The sequence below is a fragment of the Heptranchias perlo genome, chromosome 9, assembly GCF_035084215.1.
Source record: "Heptranchias perlo isolate sHepPer1 chromosome 9, sHepPer1.hap1, whole genome shotgun sequence".
NCBI lineage: Eukaryota > Metazoa > Chordata > Chondrichthyes > Hexanchiformes > Hexanchidae > Heptranchias > Heptranchias perlo.
Window position 1 is genome coordinate 76,003,684 of NC_090333.1, and position 27,483 is coordinate 76,031,166.

The 27,483-nt window shown below is 43.8% G+C and overlaps 1 protein-coding gene across 1 annotated transcript in view; it reads right to left on the bottom strand.

The window, feature by feature from the left end:
* Positions 1-27,483, bottom strand: part of LOC137324929 (ADAMTS-like protein 2) — a 330,648-nt gene that overhangs the window by 248,410 nt on the left and 54,755 nt on the right. Inside the window, exons 4-11 of the mRNA XM_067989619.1 lie at positions 25,449-25,524; positions 20,102-20,204; positions 14,769-14,914; positions 13,544-13,667; positions 12,643-12,723; positions 12,344-12,519; positions 4,088-4,265; positions 717-1,167 (exon numbers count right to left, since the gene is read on the bottom strand). Of these exons, the coding sequence (XP_067845720.1) occupies positions 717-1,167; positions 4,088-4,265; positions 12,344-12,519; positions 12,643-12,723; positions 13,544-13,667; positions 14,769-14,914; positions 20,102-20,204; positions 25,449-25,524 (1,335 nt within the window). The remainder of the gene's footprint in view (positions 1-716; positions 1,168-4,087; positions 4,266-12,343; positions 12,520-12,642; positions 12,724-13,543; positions 13,668-14,768; positions 14,915-20,101; positions 20,205-25,448; positions 25,525-27,483) is intronic.

The window sequence follows — 27,483 nt, forward strand, 5'->3', positions numbered from 1 at the left end:
GGGGTAAACAGCAGTGTGCCAACCCGTTGTCTCCATCACAAATTATTTTGTTCCCTGCATTGTGTGTTCTGCTAAAAAATACCCTACTAGAAACTACAATAATTACAAAGTATTTTTAATGAGTCTGAAGATTTCTGTTAAATGGTATGGAAGCTGCCCAGACTCAATTCACAAACCATGTTCTGGATGATGTTAATGGGATAGATATAGAATTCCCTCACAATGGGAAAAGGTGGCCTGTTTCCATTGAGTGGGACACAGCTATTAATTGATGCATGGAAGCTCACAGGACATGTATGAAACATCTCAACTTCTCCCCAGAGCACAGCTGTCACATTTTACCTCCTTGGATTCTGTTTCCATAAGAATTAAGAAAGGATGGAGCAAGAAAAGGGCATTCAACCATCGGCCATGTACAAACTACCCTCACACCGATTACACCCTCCTTATTTGGTCTGCTGATGGGAAGTTCTGCATAATTTCTCTAAAGTAATCAAGACAGGGTCGAGAATACTAATCCATCCTCACATGTCTACTGTTCAACCTTGGCCAGTCGCTTTCCACAGATATAACCTTGGTGTGAGGGGGAAATGAGGAATTCAATCTTTGTATTCCATTACAGAATCTGGAGGTTACTGCTAGGGCTGTTATATAGGAGTGGATTGAACTGTATTCTGGCCTGACTCAACAAAAAAAAAGTTATAGTTGAACCTTACCTTTCAGTGTCCGGTGACTGAACAGGTTCCGTCCTGTGGTTATTCACTAAGTTTAAGAGGTGAAATGAGGTGGAATTGGAAAGCGGGTAAATTGAATCCGTCAATAGGCTGTAGCTAAATCTCTCCTCGGCTCCAGTGTTGAGGTTGGGCTCCGAACCCGGATGAAGTTGTTCAAGTATGCTGCCCTGATTTGGTTCTTCAAGTTGTTGGCTGCTGAGTCCAGTTTTTGAGTAACTGGTGACATTCTCAGTCCTGAGCTTGGCCGAGAGGTTGGCCTGCGTCTCCGTACACAGGACGGGTAGAGCTGCGTTCAGAGAGCTGTTCTTACATAACGTTCTCAGCGTGCTCTGCTGGGAAGTGCTTCTAAAGTTACCGTGGAAACGGGGGTGGTGCAAAGTGCTTGTTGTGTTCCACGGTGTTGGGCTCAGACTTATCACATTGGACTGAAGAGCTGAGAAAGAAACATGAGGTTAGAATCACGTTCTTTATACAGTGGGTTATCCAAATGCTTCAACTCTTCCAGGAGTAAAACAGACATAGGGAGGAGCAGAGGAGCAGGAGTAGGCCATTCAGCCCCTCGAGCCTGTTCCGTCATTCTATTAGACCGTGGCTGATCTGTATCTTAACTCCATCTACCCGCCTTGGTTCCGTAACCCTTAATACCCTTGCCTAACAAAAATCTATCCAACCGTGGCTTAGAAACCAGACAGGCCATATGGTCATCAGGCTCTGAAACAAGTCTTTACGGGGGGGGGGGGGGCGAAAGGCATAGCCATAGGGTTCTCGCTCTGATTTTCCCGTCCCCATTAGAAGGTACCCGACTCCCGCTTCCACGTAGAGGAATAGGACATGATGAACCTACGATCCATCGCTTCACAACGCCATACGTTGGTGCAGCCACACAGTGCAGTCAGCGGGAGAAACACATACCGAAATGGAACTATACGCACAGGCACCTTGTCCACCAGAGCGTGAGCACCCTAACCTTTTACAATTATTTTGATATTGGGTAAGCTTCAGTGAATCCACTGAGGAGCCAATTTGGCACACTTCGGTCCTCCATCTGAGTCGAGCCACCAACTAACGCTCTCAAACCGTGTAACCTGGCGGCAATGTTAAATCCACTCAAACCGCACCACACGCTCGGTGTGAAACTGCACAGCCGTGCCAATCCCATCCATCCAACTCAAACTGTGCAATCTACCCGCACTGCCCAGCTCTCTCAAACGGTACAATCCATCCAACGCGTCTAACCCACTTAAACTGGGGAGCAGGCACTGTTCAATCTCCTCTCACCATCCAGCTCACTCTTAACGACTGTCCCCTGCACGTCCTTGCCCCTTCGCCTGCCCGTGCCCAGTCCTGCTTCTGTTTGCTCTCCTTCCCGCCACCTGCTCTTGTATTTGCCAGCAGACGGGCAATCTGCTTTCAAAATGGGTATAGAGCCATGATCTATTGGGAATGTTCCAACTCCATTAAGAACGATTTTCCAGCTACGAGGCATCAGCCATGGCTCAGTGGCAGCACTCTCTCACTCTGAGTTTAGAAGGTTGCGGGTTCATGCCCCATGACAGGACTTCAGCACATAACCCAGGCTTTTGAGGGAGTGCTGTACTGTCAGAGGTGCTGTCTTTTGGATGAGACTTCAAACCAAGGCCTTGCCTGCCCTGTCAGGTGGATGTAAAGGATCCCATGACACTATTCATTATCTGGTCATTTATCTCATTGCTGTTAGTGGAATCTCGCTGTGCACACATTGGCTGCCGCGTTTCCCTACATTACAACAATGACAACTCTTCAAAAAGCACTTCATCACTGTAAAATGCCTTGGGATATTCTGAGGTCGTGAAAGATGCTATATAAATACAAGTCTTTCTTTTCTTACCTGGTGAAGACAGCAGTGCCATGGAGTGAGCTGAGGGCAGTTGGGAGCAAAGGATTGGAGAAATGCAGGCAGTGATAGGTGGGAGGCTGCTGTGGGGAGTATGGGGTATCAGGTCAATGGAGCCCTGGGACAGGTGGCTCAGGAGGTGCACAGGGTTTATAGAAGAGAATAACACTGGAGGGATAAGGAGGATATGGGGGCAATGGGGGTATGATGGGACAGAAGAGAGTCGATAGGGTGATAGGGACATGTGGGTGGATTGGGATGGAAGGCGGGAGGTGGTGGGGATGATTGGAGGTGGGGGGGATGATTGGAGGTGGGGGGGATGATTGGAGGTGGGGGGGATGATTGGAGGTGGGGGGGATGACTGGAGGTGGTGGGGATGACTGGAGGTGGTGGGGATGACTGGAGGTGGTGGGGATGACTGGAGGTGGTGGGGATGATTGGAGGTGGGGGGGATGATTGGAGGTGGTGGGGATGATTGGAGGTGGTGGGGATGATTGGAGGTGGTGGGGATGACTGGAGGTGGTGGGGATGATTGGAGGTGGTGGGGATGATTGGAGGTGGTGGGGATGATTGGAGGTGGTGGGGATGATTGGAGGTGGTGGGGATGATTGGAGGTGGTGGGGATGATTGGAGGTGGTGGGGATGATTGGAGGTGGTGGGGATGATTGGAGGTGGTGGGGATGATTGGAGGTGGTGGGGATGATTGGAGGTGGTGGGGATAATTGGAGTTGGGGGAATGATTGGAGTTGGGGGAATGATTGGAGGTGGTGGGGATGATTGGAGGTGGTGGAGTTGATTGGAGGTGGTGGGGATGATTGGAGGTGGTGGTCACCCTTGGAAGGACAGCGGATAAGTGGCAGAATGCTGGGGTGGGGAGTGGTGGGTAAGTGAAGGTGTAAGATAGTGAAACTTTCAACACCGAGATCGATAGATCTCTTCTGGGTAAGGGTATAGGGATATGGAGCATCAGCAGGTATATGGAGTTGAGGTACAGATCACCCATGATCTAACTGAATGGCGGAATAGGCACGAGGGGCTGAACAGCTTTCTGTTCCTAATGTTCTGAGCCGTGCTACTGAATTCCGAGGATAACATGAGGGTTAATACTGGAATTCTGGGAAATCCAGGAATCCAGGAAAAGCCGAGGGCAGAAAGACTTTCACACACAAAGACAAACAAATATCCAATTGAGGAAGCTTGGAACCTGAGTTTGAATCTTCCCTCCTGAACTGCTCCAACGCTCGGTTCAAATAGAATTCAATTTGTGACTTGTAAAACTCAGTGTCGGAAACGCCAGACAGATTATTTGAAGGATAGAGCTCCCACTCTTGATCATCTGATTCGGCAAGAGTGACGTTCCCCTGCTCCAGCGCCAGGTCAGAGGTGAAGCTAATGTTACTGTGACGTTCCGTTCCTGCGATCTCATTGTCGTTGCTGTAAGGAATTCTGACGGCCGTTTCATTGGGGAGCAATGTCTCACCGTTAGGGCCTGGGTGGAGTTTGACTCGATGCCAGTTGTTGGCGCTGTCTTCGTACTTGGTTTCGGGGATACTGAAGTAGAACGGACTTTCGACAGGCGGCGCGGGCTTGAGCACGGGTGGCCGTGGGATCGTGTACTCGTACGTTACGTGAGGCATCTTCCCATTGAGGTTGTAATACTGTTTTAGCAGAAAGAGAAGGAATCATAACCAGAGAGCAACAGAGCCACCTCGGAATAAACTTTCCATTTGCTATTAGAATATTGATCTCAATCTTCTTTTTTTTTATATATATATAAATGAGAAACCTAAGGCGAAGGGGTCGAGATCTAATGACGTAGGACATCGCCACGGTTGAAAAGCATTGGAGAGCGGAGGAGGCAAATCAAGTTGTGGTTAGTTGACACCAAGCCAGAGTTTTAAAAGTCCATGGATGGTAAGAGCAAGGAAAGAAGGAGGGAGGTTAAAAATATTCAGGAACTCAGCAACGATTAGTGAGGCTAGGAGAATGTACAAGTCTTGGTTTAAGCACAAGAGAGGATGCAGGGAGAAGGAAGAGCATGTAAAATATTACATTCAGAGCTTAGAAGGCACAAAACAGGAAAATCCAGAGTAGCAGTGACCACAATGGTATTGATAAGGCAGAGAGTCACAAGAAAGATTGAGACAGAGAGATGTGGAAGGTTGTAGGTGAGAGAACGATCAGCTATCAGATGAGCTATTTCTTATTACCTGTTGTTAAAATATTCCATCAATACTTTCTTTGCTCAATCGTCCCGAATGGGACATAACAACTGGACAGCTGTGAGGAAAAATGATACCATAGTGGAGGACGTCAAATAATTTATAACTGTCAGCCGTGACTCTGTGGGTAGCCCCCTCGTCTCGGAGTCAGAAGGTTGCGGGTTCAAGTCCCACTCCAGGGACTTGAGCACAAAATACAGGATCTAGGCTGACACTCCAGTGCAGTACTAAGTGGGTGCTGCACTGTTGGAGGTGCCATCTTTCAGTTGAGATGTTAGACCAGGAGAACATAAAAGATCCCACAGCACTATTTCGAAGAAGAGCAAGGGTGTTCTCCCCGGTGTCCTGGACAATATTTACCCTCAACCTACATCACTAAAAACAGGTTATCTGGTCATTATCTCAGTGCTGTTTGTGGGATCTTGCTGTGCATAATTTGGCTATCACATTTTCTACATTACAACAGTGACTACACGTCAAAAATATTTCATTGGCTGTGAAGACATTTTGGGATGTCCTGAGGTCGTGCAAGTTCTTTCTTTCTTTCTTTCTTGATTTCAACAGTTAGGACCAGTCTTATTGGGAAAGATGCCCCCAACAAAGTCATCACTGACCAGCAATCACAATCAGAGGTCAGAAGGACAGTATATGTGGGAAATGGAAATACCACACGATTGTACTAGGAGTGCTCTACTCAGGTCCTAGTTAAGCCATACTATATTGGGAAACATGTAGAGGAAGCAGTCCTCTACACTTGGCCAGGTGGCACCTGACCTGGGAGTGCTTGATGCTGACGGCACAAGAAGTAAAAACGGAGGTCAGGACAAGCGATCAGGGTCATCTATAATGGTTCCAGACAGAGAGGAATCAGCTTAACGGGGTTCTCTGCGAGACCCCATCTAAAGATTGCATTCTGGAACTCAGTAGCACAATGGGTTAGCATACAGTCCATTCATTTCTTGGACCTCTATTTAGATCCAGATGAGGTGAAAGCGTCTTCTGCTAGCTGTGTGTGAAATGAGGTGGGGCAGCCTTCACTGCCCATAATTTGGCACTAATTAGTTTGGCAATCTCACTAGATGGGGAAACAATGGAAATGGGAAGTGGGAAATGGAAATGACAGTCTAGTACAGCAGACGGTACTACAAGCCAGTCAGTCTAACATCAGTGGTGGGAAAACTTTTAGAGACAATAATCTGGGACAAAGTTAATTGGCACTTGGAAAAGTATGGGTTAATAAACGTCAGCCAGCATGGACTTGTTAAAGGCAAATCATGTTTGACTAACTTAATTGAGTTCTTTGATGAAGTAACGGAGAGGGTTGATGAAGGTAGTACAGTTGATGATGTGTACATGGACTTTCAAAAGGCATTTGATGAAGTACCACAAAATTGAAGCCCACGAGATTAAAAGGTCCGTGGCAGTGTGGATACAAAATTGGCTAAAGGGCAGAAAGCAGGGAGTAGTGGTGAATGGTTGTTTTTCAGACTGGAGGAAAGTATACAGTGGTGTTCCCCAGGGATCAGTATTAGGACCACTGCTCTTTTTGATATATATTAAAGAACTGGACTTGGATATAGAGGGTATAATTTCAAGGTTTGCAGATGCCACAAAACTCAGAAATGTAATAAACAATGTGGAGGATAGTAACTGACTTCAGGAGGACATAGAATCATAGAAGTTACAACATGGAAACAGGCCCTTCAGCCCAACATGTCCATGTCGCCCAGTTTATACCACTAAGCTAGTCCCAATTGCCTGCACTTGGCCCATATCCCTCTATACCCATCTTACCCATGTAACTGTCCAAATGCATTTTAAAAGACAAAATTGTACCCACCTCTACTACTGCCTCTGGCAGCTCGTTCCAGACTCTCACCACCCTTTGAGTGAAAAAATTGCCCCTCTGGACCTTTTTGTATCTCTCCCCTCTCACCTTAAATCTATGCCCCCTCGTTATAGACTCCCCTACCTTTGGGAAAAGATTTTGACTATCTACCTTATCTATGCCGCTCATTATTTTATAGACTTCTATAAGATCACCCCTTAACCTCCTACTCTCCAGGGAAAAAAGTCCCAGTCTATCTAACCTCTCCCTATAAGTCAAACCATCAAGTCCCAGTAGCATCCTAGTAAATCTTTTCTGCACTCTTTCTAGTTTAATAATATCCTTTCTATAATAGGGTGACCAGAACTGTACACAGTATTCCAAGTACACAGACAGACTGGTGAAATGGGCGGATATATGGCAAATGAAATTTAATGTAGAGAAGTGTGAAGTGATACATTTTGGTAGGAAGAATGAGGAGAGACAATATAAACTAAATGGTACAATTTTAAAGGGGGTGCAGGATCAGAGAGACCTGGGGGTGTATGTACACAAATCTTTGAAGGTGGCAGGACTAGTTGAGAAGGCTATTAAAAAAGCATATGGGATCCTGGGCTTTTTAATAGAGGCATAGAGTACAAAAGCAAGGAAGTTATGCTAAACCTTTATAAATTATTGGTTAGGCCCCAGCTGAAGTATTGTGGCCAATTTAGGAGGGATGTCAAGGCCTTAGAGAGGGTGCAGAAGAGATTTACTAGAATGGTACCAGGAATAAAGGACTTCAGTTATTTGGAGAAGCTGGGGTTGTTCTCCTTAGAACAGAGAAGGTTAAGAGGAGATTTGATAGAGGTGTTCAAAATCACGAAGGGTTGTGATAAAGCAAATAAGGAGAAACTGTTTCCAGTGGCAGAAGGGTCGGTAACCAAAGGACACAAATTTATGGTAATTGGCAAAAGAACCAGAGGCGAGATGAGAAAAACATTTTTTTTACGCAGCGAGTTGTTATGAACTGAAATGCGCTGCTTGAAAGGGTGGTGGAAGCAGATTTAATAGTAACTTTCAAAAGGGAATTGGATAAATACATGAAGGGGAAAAATTTAGATGGCTATGGGAAAGAGCAGGGGTGTTGAACTAAATGGATTGCTCTTCAAAGAGCCGGCACAGGCACGATGGGCTCAATGGCCTCCTTCTGTGCTGTATCATTCTATGACTCTATGATTCTAAGGTACTGTTCTGAGACTGGGACTAAGGCATGTGTTTTGAGCAGACCAAAACTAGCTTAACACTGCAGCCAGCAATATGTGCCTTGCCTGACCCTGTTCCATTTCCCAAGTAGCAGCATTGTTTGCCTTAATGAGCACAAAAAGAATCATTTTAACATCCTTTGTAAGCCATAATAATAGATTAAAAAAAAGCACAAAGTACAGCTCTTCAAATTCAACAGATGTTTCCATTGGTTCAAGTAGAAATATCGTAGACTCTTTCAGCACAGAAGGTGGCCGTTCGGCCCATCGTGCCTGTGCTGGCTCTTTGAAAGAGCTATCCAATTAATCCCACTCCCCTGCTCTTTCCCCACAGCCCTGTAAATTTTTCCTTTTCAAGTATTTATCCAATTACCTTCTGAAAGTTTCTACTGAATCTGCTTCCACCACCCTTTCAGGAAGTGCATTCCAGATCATAACAACTTGCTGCGTAAAAGTATTTCTCCTCATCTCCCCTCTGGTCGTATTGCCAATTATCATAAATCTGTGTGCTCTGGTTACCGACCATCCTGCCAGTGGAAACAGTTTCTCCTTATTTAGTCTATCAAAACCCTTCATAATTTTTGAAAACTTCTATTAAATCTTCCCTTTACCTTCTCTGCTCTAAGGAGAACAACCCCAGCTTCTCCCATCTCTCCACATAACTGAAGTCCCACATCCGTAGTATCATTCTATTAAATCTCCTCTACATTCTTTCCAAGGCCTTGACATCCTTCCTAAAGTGTGGTGCCCAGAATTGAACACAATACTCCAGCTGGGGCCTCACCAGTGTTTTATAAAGGTTGAGCATAACTTCCTTGCTTTTGTACTCTATGCCTCTATTTATAAAACCAAGGATCCCATATGCTTTTTTAAACAGCCTTATCAACTTGTCCTGATAACAACCATTAGAGAGGAAAACATCGATAAAATATGTCCATAAGCAAAATTAACCCTTTCATCATCACAGCAAATCTATCTGAAGAGTATCAGACTTTAGGGATGTACAGGGAACAGACCATTGAGCAAAGTATCAGACTTTAGGGATGTACAGGGAACAGACCATTGAGAAAATTTGAGATTGTGCTGGGAACCGACCATTGAGAAAACTTGCCTGATGGGCCAGGAGTTTGGGTAACATGTCATCGTGAAAATTAATTCCAAAAAAAATGACAGTCACAGAAAAAACCCAAGAAAAGAATCCAAGATATTATGCCCAGCAATGACAGTCAGGTGATAAATCATAAATTTATACGTTCAAAATCCTCAATATATACCTTAAATTTTATTGCCAAAACTGATGTTGCTCCCCTCCTGTCAAATGAACTGCTCCTCGGGGCTGCTGACCTATAACATCATAAGATGAAGAGATTGTTGTCAGAAGCACAATCCAAGAGTTAATGCTGGAGTCACATTGCACGTTAGCTCTTCAGTAGCAAAGGCAACATTCAAAACTTTCCAAAAGCTGCATTTGAAATATTGGAGCTTGTTTTAGGGGGGCAAGTTACTTCTCAAGGAAGTACTTTCAATACAAAGAGTGCTGTCCTTTCTTTATTAAGTCTCCCAAATATGCAATGTTAAAAAAAAACTCTCTACCTGCTCTGGCTAATCCCGAATTAGACAACTGCCTCAAGCCTGCGCAGAAGCGGTCATTTCAGGCCGGGTGGAAGTGAGGTCATGCTCTAACTCGACAAGGAATTCCTCCCCTTTCATTCCCTGTCAACGTCATCAGGTCTGCAGTTCATTCCAACATGTCCTGTTTATGGAGCTCAGCCTTCAGTAGGGATAATGAACAAATGGCGGCATCGCACGACATTCTCGGGATACGGGTGTCGCTGGCAAGGCCGGCATTTTATTGCCCATCCCTCGGCGCCGTTGGGAAGGTGGCGGTGGGCCGTCTTCTTCAACCGTTGCAGTCCGTGTGGTGAAGGTGCTCCCACAGTGCTGCTAGGTCAGGGGTTCCAGGATTTTGACAGGCAGAGCAAGAAGGGTGCATGCATGGCCAATTTGTTTTTATTATAAAGTACACGCGCTCCTGACCGAGCCCGCAGGCCAACATCAACCGAGTGCGCCTCAGGACAAGGGTAGGTCGGGACTACGGATCCAAATCAGGATTTCTCGACACAAATGGGAGAAAGAGAGCATCTAAAACTTGTAACAAAGGAAAGTATTTTTGCATTGACAGCGTTTAACTGTACAGGATCGGTCCTCTTTAAGCTGTTTACTAGGTGAATATCTCTCAGCTACCACCATCCATCTCAGCCGTGCTCCTCACAAACATTCTCTTCAGGTTTTGATGTCACGGATCAGCAGCCCAGTGGAGCAGTTCATTTGACAGTGTGGGGGAGGGGGGGGGGGGAAACAACATAAATTTGGCAGTAACATTTAAAATGCGTAAATTCAGAAGTTTGAACTTGTCGAGTGTTTTGGTTTAAAATAAGGAACTTATTCGTTAGAAAAAACTCCGGAGAACGGTGTTAGTTTGGGGAAACCTTTTGAGGATTGGCACTCACATTTCTTCACTGTGTTTGCAAAAGTAATGCAAAGTTTTGAATGTTCCATTTTGCCCAGAATCCACTGTTAATAATGGACAGGTGTCCCATGAGCCTGTGCCTTGTTTTCACTGCATTTCATAATGCAGTGAAATGCGCAGATTCCTATTTTACTTATCGTGTAGCTGAATGGGAAAAGGATTCCTGTTACAGAAAGAAAGCAAGAAAGAAGTGGGATTTAAATAGCATTCGCAGTGTCCTTGGGACGTCCCAAAGCGCTTCACAGCCCAAGAATTACTTTTGAAGTGCAGTCACTGTTGTAATGTTGGCAAACAGAGCGGCCAATTTGAACACAGCAAGGTCCCACAAATGGCAATGAGGTAAATGACCAGTTAATCTAGTTGGATGGTGTTGGTTGAGGGATAAATGTTGGCCAGGACACTGGGGAGAACTCCCCTGCTCCTCTTTGAATAATGCCACAGGATCTTTTACACCTGAACAGGCAGATAGGGCCTAAGTTTAATGTCTCATGCAAAAGACGGAACCTTTAATGATGCAGGACTCTCTCAGTACTGCACTGGAGTGTCAGCCTAGGGTTGTACACTCAAGTCCAGGAGTACAGCTTCAACCCACCACCTTCTGATTCAGAGGTGAGAGTGCTACCGACTGAGCCAAGCTGACACTTTGCATAGCAAAATAACTGACTACTCACAGGGAACTTTCTAGGCACCAACTTTCTGTTCTTTGGCTAACAAGAGTTAGTAGAGTGCAACTCACAGATTTTTGGAAACGTATTCCTCATGTCCTAAAGAGTCTCATCTCTAACCGTCTGGATTAATTTCTGCATTACAAAAAATATTGATTCCAATTCAAATAAAGGGAAACAGTTTCTTATAGATGAACTGGAATGGATACATTTCTCTGTAACAGATCTGGAAGTTTTTAGCTCTCTCCATTTCATTCATCAAAACGTCAGCCAGTATTGCCCCATCAGCCAAGTTCTTAATACAGTGTAACCCGCCAAACACTGGAACTTCTGATATCGTGAGATGTTCTTCAGCCAAACAGTATCTTACTAGAAGATAGCTCCCTTATTTTCAGCAAATGTTTTGAAAGATAACAGATGAAAGTTGTAGGCATAAAACAGATAACCTGACTATCTCTAAATCATATAGACATATAGATTCCTGTCTATCTGTGCCAGTTCTCCTCAGCAATGTTAGCTGTGGATAGTTTGAAAGACAGTCTTACTTTAAACGTATAAACTCGGGCAGACTCTCCTGATCAGTTTAGGGGACTCGATGACCATTAATGAGAACAGTTATCCAATGGCTCTAAAAGCTCATTCAGTGAGTAGCTGATCCATGCAGGGCAGGAAAGTCCCTTTTTCAATCCCTGATGTGCGTTGAGGCAGCAGTAAGGACAGTGTTAGGGGGCTACAATTGGTCCCAGGGCCCCTAGATTAGGGAGGGGGAAAAGGCCAGGGTGGCTGCTATATATTGATGCCTGCTGGCAATGCACACGTGGACAGGATTGGGCTTTGCTGTGATGCACCCTGTAGCTGAATAGCCTATCAAATTGACTATCGAGGTTCGCAGTTAAGTAACGGCCACTTGGATCAGAAACCAGAGGGTGACTGCTTTGTCCGCCCACCCTGAAGCTATCCCCAGCAAGAGTCGATGCCGACAGTGGGAGAGCAGGGGAGACAATAGTGAAGAGAGTAGAATATGTCCTTTCAAGATGATGAGATTACATAAGTTACCCTCTCTTCACCTGTAGCCCAATGTCCGTCCCTTGAATACACACCACCTACTGCTGGCACTGTGGGTCTGTTGATAGTAAGCGTGACTGAACTATGTATTAACGTGACCAGCGCCCCTCAGTGTTCACAGGGTTTTAGACGGCGTGGCTGGAGGTATGCAGCCCACTCTTGCCGTTATCTGCGTAACGTACCATCACGTTCAGTCCCTGGTTGGTGGGCCCTTGGGCAATGATGTATTCGAAGCCATCAGACAGCAGGTTTGCAGGTCGCCTGTACTTGAACACTGTCCCGGCCACCCGGAAATTCCGAGGATTGTCAATCGCTGTGTTCCCATTGAAGAAAAAGTGGCCGCCTTCGTCTGCGAGAGCTTTAGAAGGAAAAACAAGAGAGCACAGTAATAAGTCACGTGACCAGATTAGGGGAGGAGAAAATGGGGGGGTGGGGGGGGGGGTGGGGAAAGAAAAAATCTAAAGTGATTTAACAGAGTTACCTAAAATATTTTCCGTTTTCCTCCTTTCAATTATTTGGATGTCAGAAGCACCAACGGGAATGTTTGTAATGAAGAGATAGCCTGCCGAGCAAGGGGAGAGGCACAGACATCAAACCAACAGTCACTTCAGTTACATCCTAACACATGGGGCAGCCTGGGGGTGTCTGATATGACGACAACATGACTCCTTATCCAGACCCTCTACCTAATGACAGTGTTCATTGGAACTCTGAGCTTCAATTGATTGTTTTCAGGCTCCGAAAGAAAGCCCCAGTGAAAAGCTTCTTTAAAAGGTCGCAGACAAGTTTTTGTCACTTCCTGTGTGACTGAATGGTAAATAGCTCCACTCGGGTCTGTAGCCCACTCGTGTTACACTGGCCTCTTGTGCAGCCCTCACTCCCTTCGCCCCACCACTGGCGGCCGTGCCTTCAGCCATCTAAGCCCTAAGCTCTGGAATTCCCTCCCCAAACTTCTCTCTGTCCTTCTTTAAAATCCTCCTTAAAACCTACCTCTTTGACCAAGCTTTTGGTCACCTGACCCAATATCTCCTTAAGTGGCTCGGAGTCAAATTTTGTTTGATAATCGCTCCTGTGAAACACCTTGGGATGTTTTACTACGTCAAAGGTGCTGTATACATGCAAGTTGTTGCTGTGAGTTGGTCGATATCTTGCTTATATTCGACGCAAAAGCTGGGCTCCCCCATCTCTAAAAATGACAGTGTACACAAAGAGGCTGCTCCACGCGCTTCCACTGGGCTGGCGCTGGCCAGTGAAGTCATCTCTTATCAAGACGGTCGTGGTAAACATCTCAGTGTCTGGTCAGGGAGCCCCTTCCCCTCCAGTAATAAACCCGTGGTGATCTACTGCCTCGGGCAAAATACACGGCTAGATCAGACCTGTACCTAAATGGGTGATCCCCCGTCGGTAGGTGCCCGAGATCCGGAAACAGGTGCTGCCGTCACCGCCACAGAGTCCACATTTATCCGGCCTTTTGGAGGAGTACAGGAGACCATCGCAACCGACGGGCTGCAAAGAAAGACAGGTTATATTCATTAGGACTCTGGACGACTGACCTTTTCCTTCCCCGGGGGTGGGGGGGTGGCGGAGGTGGGTTACTTTTCGTCAGGTGAAGGATGAAGCCGCCTCTACTCCGGCCCGACGATGGGCACAGTCACCGCAGTCTCGGGGGGGGGGGGGGGGGGGGGGGGCAGAGCAATCGATCCCGACAGTCCCGCGACCCACACCAGCCAGCTCCCTGAGCGAGACTCAGTGCCAATTCAGTGCTGAGTTTATGGGGCGGTTCTGATTAGCGGATTCACACTTACCGCGAATCAGATCGAGACTGTCCAGCCTCGTTTCTCACTGGATCCTTGCAGCCAGGCGAGAGAGGAGACTTTCAGCCCCTGCATGGGCTGGATTGCAACTCAGGTCCCAGAACTGAAAGGACAGATTGCTAATCCACTGAGCCAGCCAATGTATTTCTCAGATCTATTTTCAGATGAATGAAGGCTAAGAGAGCAGAGAAAATATAGAGGAAAATATAGAATTTCACAAAGCACCTATCTTCACTCTGCGTTACTCTGCACACACTCACTGTAGGTGGCGTTATGCAGATGCAAAACGCCCGGGCTCTGCCAAATCATCAAAGATATTGCCAGATGCAAGCTAACACGGGACAGTTAGCAGATGATCTGTAAATCTAGAACTCTCCTCCCCTAAAAGGCAGCGGATGCTGGGTCAATTGAAGCTTTCAAGACTGAGAGCGATGGGTTTTTGCTGGGTAAGGATATCAAGGAATAAGGAGCTAAGGTGGGTAAATCGAGTTGAGGTACAGATTAGCCCTGATCTAATTGAATGGCGGAACGGGCTCGAGGGGCTAAATGGGCTAATCCTGTCCCTATGAATCTACCCTCTGTAACTATAACACCATGGGTTATCTATCCGTGATCGAAATCTAGAATGGGAATGACACAACCCAGCACGTTAAGCGGTGAATGAGTTGACTGCTGATGCACTGCGCTGTCCACCCTCTGTCCTCAGGCACCACATTCAGTTGAATGCAACGCTCTTTTCCAGCACTGCAGTTTGATTGATAGTTTGAAATTCACTTAAACAGATCAGCCTTACCTCACATCGGCCAGTGATGCAGACGCCCTGGTAGGCTCTGTCTCGGCATGATGTTCCATCCTGCGCCGGGACCATTAACTGCCTCTCTCCATCAGTAGTGGTGCATTGCAAATCGCACGGCTTGTTTGAAATATTAATGTAGTCATCTGTTTGACAAACCGCAAGAAAAGAAAGAAGGGACCGTTAACCGTCATCAGAATCCTGCCACTCCTCTTTGTGCAAACACAACAATAGGGGCCCCTTTCCTATCTTCCTTATTGGGGTGAGCTTTCAACAGTAATGAAGCATGGTGGAGAGGTAAAGTTGAGTGATTTCAGTGTACGTACGGAAGAGATTCCTTACCTGTGGTGAGGGTTTCTGGATATGATGCTCTACAGACTCCCAACAGGGGTTTTGGAGCCTCTGGATGTGACCTATTGGCTTTATTTACTATAAAATAGGTTTCAGTTGTTACATATAGCATGGATGTCATCATCATTACCTGAATTCACCAACACATTGTGCAAGTTGTTGATGACACGCACATGATCACTCCATTCAATTTACAGTGGGAAACATCCAGGGCACAGCACCAACCTTCTGAGGCCCTTCATATTTTCTAATTGCACAGTTATAGTTTGAAGCAGTCCAAATCTGAGGATTTAAATCAGTCATTGGTCATAATATCATAGTATGTTACAGCACAGCAGGAGACCATTTGGCCCATCATGCCTGTGCCGGCTCTTTGAAAGAGCTATCCAATTAGTCCCATTCCCCTGCTCTTTCTCCCTAGCCCTGTAATTTTTTTCCCTTCAAGTATTTATCCAATTCCCATTTGATAGTTATTATTGAATCTGCTTCCACCACCCTTTCAGTCAGCGCATTCCAGATCATTATAACACTGTGTAAAAATTGTTTCCTCGTGTCACCTCTGGCTCTTTTGCTGATCACCTTAAATCTGTGTCCTTTGGTTATCGACCCTTCTCCTTATTTACTCTATCAAAACTATTCAGGATTTTGAATACCTCTATCAAATCTCCCCTTAACCTTCTCTGCTCTAAGCAGAACAACCCCAGCTTCTCCGTTCTCTCCACATAACTGAAGTCTCTCATCCCTGGCACCATTCTAGTAAATCTCTTCTGCACCCTCTCTAAGGCCTTGAGATCCTTCCTACAGTGTGATGCCCAGAATTGAACACACTACTCCAGCTGAGGCCTAATCAGTGTTTTATAAAGGTTTAGCTTTTGTACTCTATGCCTCTGTTATTAAAGCCGAGGGATCCCATATGCTTTTTTAATAGCCCTCTAAACTTGTCCTGCCACCTTCAAAGATTTGTGTACATACACCCCTAGGTCTCTCTGTTCCTGTACCCCCTTTAAATTTGTACCAATTTAGTTTATACTACCTCTCCTCATTCTTCCCACCAAAATGTATCACTTCACACTTCTCAGTGTTAAATTTGACCTGCCATGTGTCTGCCCATTTCACCAGTCTGTTCATGTCCCCCTGAAGTCTGTTACTATCCTCCTCATTGTTTACTACATTTCCAAGTTTCATGTCATCTGCAAACTTTGAAATTATACCCTGTATACCCAAGTCCAGGTCATTAATATATCTCAAAAAGAGCAGTGGTCCTAATACTGACCCCTGGGGAATATCACTGTCTACTTCCCTCCAGTCTGAAAAACAACCATTCACCACTACTCTCTGCTTTTTATCCCTTAGCCAATTTTGTATCCCCCATTATCATTACTCTATAGTTCTTGCATCTTTCTGTAATTTGCCTGCAAATGTTCTCCTCTGTCTCCTTCCCACTATTTGGTGGCCTATAGTATGCACCCTGCTGTGTAATAACTCCTCTATTGTTCCTTAATTCTAACCAGATTCTGTCTTTGACGCCTCAACTATATCCAGTGCTATAATAGTTTCTTTGATCAATACTACACCCCCCACCTCCTTTTTTCCTTCCCTATATTTCCTGAATATCTTCTAGCCAGGAATATTAAGTACTCAATCCTCCCCTCCTTTGAGCCAGGTCTCTGTTATTGCCATTGTATCATAGTCCCAGGTGGTGACTTGAGCCTGCAGCTCACCAACCTTATTTACCACACTACGTGTATTTATGTACTTGCACTCCAAACTCATCTTGGACAGCCTCTAATGTTTCATCCTGATGCCCATCCCCCTGCCAAATTAGTTTAAACCCTCCTCCACAGCACTAGTTAACCTCCCTGTGAGGACATTGGTTCCGGCTCTGTTGAGCTGCAACCCGTCCGACTTGTACAGGTCCCTCCTGCCTCGGAACTGGTTCCAATGCCCCAGGAATCTGAAGCCCTCCCTCCTGCACCATTTCTCCAGCCACGCATTAATCTGTCTTATCCTACTATTCCTAAACTCACTAGCGTGTGTCTCTGGGGGTAATCCAGAGATTACTCCTTGAGGTCCTGCTTTTTAATTTCCTCCCTAACTCCTGAAACTCTAACCACAAGACCTCACCCCTTTTCTTTCCTATGTCATTGGTTCCCACATGGACCATGACTTCTGGCTGATCCCCTTCCCCTCGCAGAATGTTTTGCACCCTGTCCGTGATGTCCTTTACCCTGGCACCAGGGAGGCAACACACCATGCGGGACTCACGTCTGCAGTTGCAGAAACACCTGTCTATCCCCCTGATAATCGAATCCCCTATAACAACTCCATTCCCATTTAGCCGAGTATCCCACGGTGCCTGCTCCCAAATGAGACTATGACACTCTCCGGTACAGGAACACCCAAATCCATCTATCAACATTTCTTAGTCTCTCACCTATTAAAAAATATTCTGCTTTTCTATTTTTCCTACCAAAAAGTGGATAATTTCACGTTTCCCCACATTATGCTCCATCTGCCACCTTCTCGCCCACTCACTTAACTTGTCTATATCCCGTTGCAGCCTTCTTACAACTTACTTTCCCACCTAGCTTTGTTTCGTCAGCAAACTTGGTTACATTACACTCGGTCCCCTCATCTAAGTCATTGATATAGATTGTAAATAGCTGAGGCCCAAGCATTGATCCCTGTGGCTCCCCACTAGTTACAGCCTGCCAATCCCAAAAGGACGTTTTTATTCCTACTCTCTTTTTTCTGTCCATTAACCAATCCTCAATCCATGCTAATATATTACTCCCAATCCCATGATTGTGTAACAACCTCTTGTGTGGCACCTTATCAAATGCCTTTTGAAAATCCAAATATACTACATCCACTGGTACCTGCTTATCTACCCTGCTAGTTACACACTCAAAAAACTCTAATAGGTTTATCAAACATGATTTCCCTTTCATAAAACCATGCTGACTCTGCTCAATCATATTATGATTTTCTAAGTGCCCTGTTACTACATCCTTAATAATAGATTCTAGCATTTTCCCTACTACTGATGTCAGGCTAACTGGTCTGTAGTTCCCTGTTTTCTCTCTCTCTCCTTTCTTGAATAGCTGGGTTACATTTGCTATCTTCCAATCCACGAGGACTGTTCTAGAATCTAGGGAATTCTGGAAGATCAAAACCAATGCATCCACTATCTTTGCAACCACCTCTTTTAAAACAGTAGGCCATCTGGTCCAGGGGATTTGTCGTCTTTTAGTCCCATTAATTTCTCCAATACTTTTTCTTTACTGATATTAATTACTTTAAGTTCCTCACTCTCATTAGCCCTTTGGTTCCCCACTGTTTCCTGTATGTTTTTTGTGTCTTCTACTGTGAAAGCAGATGGAAAATATTTGTTTAACATCTCTGCTATTTCCTTATTCCCCATTATAACTTCTCCTGTCTCTGCCTCTATGGGATCCACGTTTACTTTCGCTACTCTCTTCCTTTTTATATACTTGAAGAAGCTCTTACAATCTGTTTTTATGTTTCTTGCTAGTTTACTCTCATATTCAATTTTCTCCCTCCATCAATTTCTTGATCATCCTTTGCTGATTTCTAAACCCCTCCCAATCCTCAGACTTACTACTCTTTCTGACAACATTGTAAGTTTCTTTTAATCCAATACTATCCTTAACTTCTCTAGTTAGCCACGGTTGGATCATTTTTCCGGGGAGTTTTTATTCCTCAAGAGAATGTATATTTGTTGTGAATTATGAATTATTTCTTTAAATGTTCGCTATTGCTTATCTACCGTCATATCTTTTAATCTAATTTCCCAATCTACCATAGTCAACTCGCCCCTCGTATCTACGTAACCGGCTTTGTTTAAATTTAAGACCCTAGTTTCGGACTTAACTACATCACTCTCAAACTCAATATGAAATTCTATCATACTATCATATTATGATCACTCTACCCCAGAGGATCCTTAACTATAAGATTACTATTTTAACCCTGTCTCATTACACAATACTAGATCTAAAATAGCCTGTTCCCTAGTTGGTTCCTCGACATATTGTTCTAAAAAACTGTCTCGAATGCATTCCATGAACTCGTCCTCCAAACTATTTTTGCTAATTTGGTTTGCTCAATCTATACGAAGATTCAAGTCCCCCACGATTATTGCATTACCCTTGTTACATGTTCCTCTAATTTCCTGATTTATACTCTGTGCAACACTATAACTACTGTTAGGGGGCTTGTAAACTATTCCCACCAATGTTTTCTGCCCCTTGTTATTTCTTAGCTCCACTTATTTATCTGTAACTTACCCCCATGGCTCCTGCTTGTGTTGTGCCGTTAATTTTTGCTTTTTCTGTTTGTTTCACTCAGCGCTTGCACCACTGTATGGTCTCTGGATTTATTTGTCCATATATGTGACAGATAAATAAAAAAGGGAAAAATTTGGGGGCTATGGGGAAAGAGCAGGGGAGTAGGACTAATTGATTAGCCCTTTCAAAGAGCCAGCACAGGCATGGTGGGCCAAATGGCCTCCTTCTGTGTTGTATCATTCTATGATTCTATGAAAAGTTCTCATCTGGAGTTTTGCTGGACTTCGGCAAGGAGCCAGGGATTTACAAGCAGCTGCCAATCTACAGAGAAACAATTACTTTCTAACTGATCACATGATAAGCCCCAACAGAATTTACCTGTAATAGATCTCAGGACATGCCAATTTACAGCAATTAGACCTCGTGGCTTTAAGAAGACAGGCCACATTACATACAGATCCATGTTAGCAGCACAATTGTGTGTGCGTATGTGTTATATGGTATACTGCTCCTGTTCCTTATCATACAGTGTATCATCAATATTATTGTGAATGACACCATGAGTTATCTGCTACACATTTTATTTTTTTTTCAAGTGCCGCTGCACCATGCAAACAAAATTCCCGTTATGTGCTTTGTTTCTCTTTTTAAATCAAATTTGTAGCACCTTACCTGGATATAATGGAACCCAGTGATAGTATCGGCCACTGAATGCTTTGGCATTAAAAGCAGAACATTGCTGTTGTTTGAAGCTGACTCCGTTGTTTGGACAGGGCTATACATAGAAATATAAAAAAACATAATGAACACAAAAGAAGATCGAACTTACATTTATATAACGGCTTTCAAGACCTCAGGACATCCCAAAGCGCTTCACAGCCAATTAAGTAGTTTTTGCAGTATAGTCACTGTAATGTAGGAAACGCTGCAGCCAATTTGCGCACAGCAAGGTCCCACAAACAGCAATGTGATAATCTGTTTTAGAGATGTTGGTTGAGGGATAAATATTGGCCAGGACACCGGGGAGAACTCCCCTGCTCTTCTTCAAAATAATGCCATGGGATCTTTTATGTCCACCCGAAAAGGCAGACGGGGTCTTGGTTTAACGTCTCACCTCCGACAGTGCAGCATTCCTTCAGTACTCCACTGGAGTGTCAGCCTAGAATTTTGTGCTTAAGTCTGTGGATTGGGACTTGAGCCCAAAGCCTTCTGATTCAGAGGCGAGAGTGATACCCACTGCGCCAAGGCTGATAAGTAGCATAGTACATGGCAGCATGCGGGGCATCCCATTTAGCCGGTGTGGAGTGGCAAGGGCTCTCTGTTCGCCCCCTGGATCTCACTATCATTTACCTAGATATTGAGCAGGCAAAGGCACACCCAATTTGCAGGGGACATAACGTCCACTTAAAGGCATGGTCAGTGACTCTGAGCTCAGGTAGAATCTAAAAAGGATCGATCACGCTAATAGGGGTATTCTGCAGACCACCATATAAGAACATAAGAAATAGGAGCAGGAGTAGGCCATACGGCCCCTCGAGCCTGCTCCGCCTTTCAATAAGATCATGGCTGATCTTCGACCTCAACTCCATTTTCCCACCCGATCCCCATATCCCTTGATTCCCCTAGAGTCCAAAAATCTATCGATCTCAGCCTTGAATATACTCAACGACTGAGCATCCACAGCCCACTGGGGTAGAGAATTCCAAAGATTCACAACCCTCTGAGTGGAGAAATTCCTCCTCATCTCAGTCCTAAATGTCCGACCTCTTATCCTGAGACTATGCCCCCTAGTTCCAGACTCTCCAGCCAGGGGAAACAACATATCAGCATCTACCCTGTCAAGCCCTCTCAGAACCTTATTTGTTTCAATGAGATCGCCTCTCATTCTTCTAAACTCCAGAGAGTATAGGCCCATTCTACTCCACCTCTCCTCATAGGACAACCTTCTATCCCAGGAATTAATCTAGTGAATCTTCGTTGCACCGCCTCATAAGAACATAAGAACATAAGAAATAGGAGCAGGAGTAGGCCAATCGGCCCCTCGAGCCTGCTCCGCCATTCAATAAGATCATGGCTGATCTGATCCTAACCTCAAATCTAAATTCATGTCCAATTTCCTGCCCGCTCCCCGTAACCCCTAATTGCCTCTAAGGCAATTATATCCTTCCTTAGATAAGGAGACCAAAACTGTATGCAGTACTCCAGGTGAGGTCTCACCAAAGCCCTGTACAATTACAGCAAGACGTCCTTACTCTTGTACTCCAACCCCTTTGCAATAAATGCCAACATACTATTTGCCTTCCTAATTGCTTGCTGTACCTTCATGTTAACTTTCTGTGATTCATGTACAAGGACACCCAAGTCTCTCTGAACACCATCATTTAATAATTTCTCACCATTTAAAAAATATTCTGTTTTTCTATTCTTCCTTCCAAAGTGATAACATTTACAACAACATTTCCCCACATTATACTCCATCTGCTACCATCTCGCCCACTCATTTAATCTGTCTATATCCCTATGCAGCCTCTTTGTGTCCTCCTCACAGTTCACTTTCCCACCTAGGTTTGTATTGTCAGCAAACTTAGATACATTACACTCTGTCCCCTCATCTAAGTCATTAATATAGATTGTAAATAGCTAAGGCCCAAGCACTGATCCTTGCAGCACCCCACTAGTTACAGCCTGCCAGCCTGAAAATGACCTGTTTATTTCTAATCTCTGTTTTCTGTCCATTAATCAATCCTCTATCCATGCTAATATATGACCCCCAATCTCATCAGCCCTGATCTTGTGTAACAACCTTTTGTGTGGCACCTTATTGAATGCCTTTTGAAAATCTAAATATACTACATCCACTGGTTCCCCTTTATCTACCCTGCTAGTTACATCCTCAAAAAACTCCAGTAGATTTGTCAAACACGATTTCCTTTTCATAAAACCATGTTGACTCTGCCTAATCATATTATGATGTTCAAAGTGCCCTGTTACCATGTCCTTAATAATAGATTCCAGCATTTTCGGGACGACTGATGTCAGGCTAACTGGCCTGTAATTCCCTGTTTTCTCCCTCTCTCTCCTTTCTTGAATAGCTGAGTTATATTTGCTATCTTCCAATCCGCTGGGACCATTCTAGCATCTAGGAAATTTTGGAAGATCACAACCAATGCATCAACTATCTCTGCTGCCACCTCTTTTAGAACCCTAGGATGTAGCCCATCAGTTCCAGGGGATTTGTTGAGTTTTAGTCCCATTAATTTCTCCAGTACTTTTGCTTTACTAATATTAATTACTTTAAGTTCCTCACTCTCATTGGACCCTTGGTTCCCCTCTATTTCTGGTATGTTTTTTGTGTCTTCTACTGTGAAGACAGATACAAAATATTTGTTTAACATCTCTGGAAGGGAAGTGAAGGAAGAAATATGTAAGCAAATCTATGAAATGAGTAAAAGACATTTAATAATAGTCATGGAAGATTTCAGCTCCAACTAAACTGCAAAGAAGAAGTAGGACACGGGGAAAAGAGATTGGAGTTTTTACAGTGTGTACAGGACTCCTTTCTTACCTAGTACGTAAGAAGCCCAACCAGCGAGGAATCATTGCTGGATATAGTAATGTGAAATGAACCAGAGCAGATAAGAGAAGTAAGTGTAGGGCAACATCAAGTCAATAGTGATCATAACATAATAAGGTTTAAAATAATGATTGAGAAAGACATAATTAAGCAAAGACCAAGCAATAGATTTGAATAAAGCTAATTTTGAGGGAATGAGAATGGAACTAGGGAAGGTAAACTGGGAAAAAATGTTGGTAGACAAAGAGATAGGACAGCAGTGGGAAACATTTAAAACGATCAATAGAGTTCAGGAGAAATATATTCCTCTAAAACAAGAACAAACTAGCCAATAATGAAACACCATGGATGAATAAAGCGATAAGGGTAAAATTGAAACTAAAGAAAAAGGCATACTCTGAGTAAATAGACAATAAAGGAGAGGATGACAAAGGGAAAAAAGTTTTTTTAAAAATTAGGAAAGCAAAGATCAGCTTCAACATTAAATTATCAAGGAATATAAAAAGAAATAGTAAAGTATTCTACAAACGCATAAATAACAAAAGAAAAATCAGGATAGGGATAGGGCCACTGAGGGATAAACTCACAGGTAATGACAGCGAAATGGCAGAAATATTGAATAGTTACTTTGCCTCAGTATTTACCAGGCAGACTACATGGTGGGCAGGACATTAGAAGAAGAGATCAAAAAAGATATAAAGACATTTAAGATAGAAAGAGGGAAGATAATTGATAAACTAATCAAACTTAGAGAGGGAAAAACTCCTGATCCGGATGGATTGCATCCATGCATGTTAAAAGAAGTTTGGGAAGGGACAGCGGAGGCACTTTTACGTATTAATAAAAATTCATTCAAAAAGTGAATAGTGCCAGAGGACTGGTGGACAGCTAATATAATTCCTATATTTAAAAAGAGAGATAGAACAAGTCCAGGGAACTATAGACCAGTTAACTTAACGTCAGTAGTGGAATCTTTACTCAAAGATGTAATAGAAAAACATCTAGAAACCAAAAATATAATAAATAGTCAGCACTGATTTCAGAAGGGAAAGTCATGCTTGACCACCTTATTGAATTCTTTGAAGAAGTAACAGAAAAAGAAGAAAAGGGTAATGTGGTAGATGTAATATATTTGGATTGTCAAAAGTCCTTCATAAGGTACCGTATAGTAGACTCGTGACTAATGTCAGAGCATGTCGAGTCAGGGGACAAGTAGCAGAATGGATAGCAAGCTGGATACAAAACAGAAAACAGAGATTAGGGGTTAAGGGTAGCTACTCAGACTGGCAAATGGTGGGAAGTGGTGTTCCACAGGGATCGGTGCCGGGACCACTGTTGTTCACAATTTACATAAACGATTTCGATTAGGAATCGGAAGTACAATTTCAAAATTTGCAACAACACCAAATTGGGGGGTGTAGTTAAGAATGAGGAAGAATGTGACTCAATACATGAAGACATTGCAGAATGGGCGTGTAATTGGCAAATGAATTTCAATATAGACAAGTGTGAGGTGGTGCATTTTGGTAGAAAGAACAAGGAAGCCACATATAGCTAGAATAATAAGAGTCTAGATGGGGTAGAGGAGCAAAGGGACCTAGGGATACAGATACACACATCATTAAAAGTAGTAAATCAGGTTAATAAGGCCATAAGAATGCAAACCAAGCAATGGGTTCATTTCTAGAGGGATAGAATTGAAAAGCAGAGAAGTTACGTTAAACTTGTATAGAACCTTGGTTAGACCACACTTGGAGTACTGTGAACAGTTCTGGTCTCCATATTATATAAAGGATATAATGACACTGGAGAAAGTTCTGGTATCATCCTTGAGAATCTTTTTTGCACTGAGAGGATATCCTTATCAGGAAAGGCTGAACAGCCTGGGGCTCTTTTCTCTAGAAAAAAAGCTGAGGGGTGACCTGATAGAGGACTTTAAGATTATGAAAGGGTTTGATAGGGTAGACTTGTGGGGGAGTCCAAAACTAGAGGTCATAAATATAAGATGGTCACTAATAAATCCAATAGGGAATTCAGGAGAAACTTCTTTACCCAGAGAGTGGTTAGAATGTGGAACTCATTACCACAAGGAGCAGTTAAGGTGAAGTTGCATTTAAGAGGGAAACTAGAAAAGCACATGAGGGAGAAAGGAATAGAAGGATATGCTGATACGGTGAGATGAAGAGGGGCGGGAAGAGGCTCATGGAGCATAAACGCCAGCATAAACCAGTTGGGCCGAATGACCTGTTTCTGTCCTGTAGACTCGATGTAACTTGATGAGAAAAACTCTACAGTGATGACAGCAGGCTCTACCATCCCAACTAAAGGAGAAGCATTGAGGATTTGCACGCTGCTGTCTGTGGGTGGATCTGTCCTAAAGGAGCAAGGATGGGGAGGGAAAGAGAGAAGAGACAAAAAGAAAAGTCGCAAACTAGAAACCCTTACCTGGATTTGACATAAGTGATAACGCCGTGCGGATCCAGTGCAAAAGGTGCCATTTTGACTTTGTGAAATTATACGTCTGCAAAAAAACAAAAAATCACACTTCGATAAATATAGTGTAATGTGGATTCACAACTCTAATCCAATTTAACAGCTCAGACAAGATTTATAAACATCACCTCAACATACTGACTGGACTACAGTGGTTCACCATCTCACATATCGGGTCTTTTACATACCAAACAGTTTTAAAAATATATATATTTCCCTGCCTTTATGAGATGGAGCCACTCAGCACAGTTGTACGGTTAACCCAGAGTGATAGAACACAAATAAAATTGCAACCACAGTGTTCAACTGTGACAGATATGTTGAAAGGGTGAGCTGACGTTAGGTGGGAGGAGGCTCGTGTGGACCATAAACACCGTCATAGACCTGTTGGGCCAAATGGCCTGTTTCTGTGCTGTAACTACTATTTAATATTAAGTTTTGTTTTGATAATGGCTTATATCTTATTTCATGTTTATTATCCCCACAATTAAATGTTTTGAGTCTAGTGTGTGTCTGTTGGTTCATACCATTATGAGGTTTCACCTCAGGGCGTCACACCTCAGGGCGAAAATTAGTGATTGGCTGAATTGAGCACTTGTCTGTTTAATCACCAATCAAATACCCAAATGACTAAATCTGACTGAATCAAAAACAACTCAATTCAATTAATAACAACCAATGAAGAGCAAGTAAGCTACAGAAAACTGATCCATCTAATCCAATCACAAACTGGCAAGTAGGAGAAAACAATCAGATCGTTCAAATAATTTTGCAAAGTTGGTTTGAACAGTAATCTTGAATTTTTGAAATCTACATGAAAATTTACCAATAAAAGTTACATTTATAACATAGGAAATCCATTAAAAAAAATTAAGCAATTTAGAACAAAATGTTATTCTTTCTGAAACTGACATACACCGTGTTGTAAATTTCCAGAGTGTGTTTTCTCAGAAATGCCTATTCCTGTGTCAGAAACCAGCGGCTCAGTTTGCAGCATAACTAGAACTTGAACTATTTGGTTGAGCTTTGCTCCTACACCAGAGACTTGAGTCCATAATCCAGGCTGACACTCCCAGTGCTGTACTGAGGGAGTACTGCACTGTCGGAGGTGCCGTCTTTCGGATGAGACGTCTGCCCTCTCAGGTGGGCATAAAAGATCCCATAGCACTATTCGAAGAAGAGCAGGGGAGTTTTCCTCGGTGTCCTGGACAATATTTATCCCTCAACCGACATCACAAAAAAAATTATTTGGTCATTGTCACATTGCTGTTTGTGAGATCTTGCTGTGCACAAATTAGCTGCCACGTTTCCTACATTACAACAGTAGCAACACTTCAAAAGTACTCCATTGGCTGTAAAGAGCTTTGGGACGTCCTGAGGCTATATAAATGCAAGTCCTTCTTATCTTCTTTCTATTGATGTCTTCGTTCCTCCCAATTGGGCGCTGTCGGATGATGCACACATCCTTGCTCCCTTTAGAGACCAGGCCCATCCTGCTCCCCATGCTCTCCCAAGTAACCCAGGTCAATTAGATTCCCGTCCTCCCTTCAGAAATCTGAGCTGAGCCGCTCCCCATGCTACTTTCAGCAACCTGACCTACGAGGACCCATTCCTGCCCCAAGCCCGTGTTCTTTTCTCGTCTCGGTTTGAACAGTTCTCCAACTGTACTTGTTGTGATACTGTTGTTAAGCACAGCATTCCAGCAACAAGAATGAGAGGGCTTGCATTTATATCGCAGCTGACAGGACCTCAGAATGTCCCACGGTGCTTTACAGCCAACAAAGTACTTTTGAAAGTGTAGTCAGTATTGTCATGTACACAAACCCAGCAGTCAATTTGAAAACAGCAAGGTTACACAAATAGTAAATAAGATAAATCACTAATTAATCTGTTTGGCGGTGTTGATTGAGGGATGACTTTTGGCCACGACACCAGGAGAACCCCCTACCCTTATCAAATGGAATCTTTTGCGTCCATGCAAACAAGG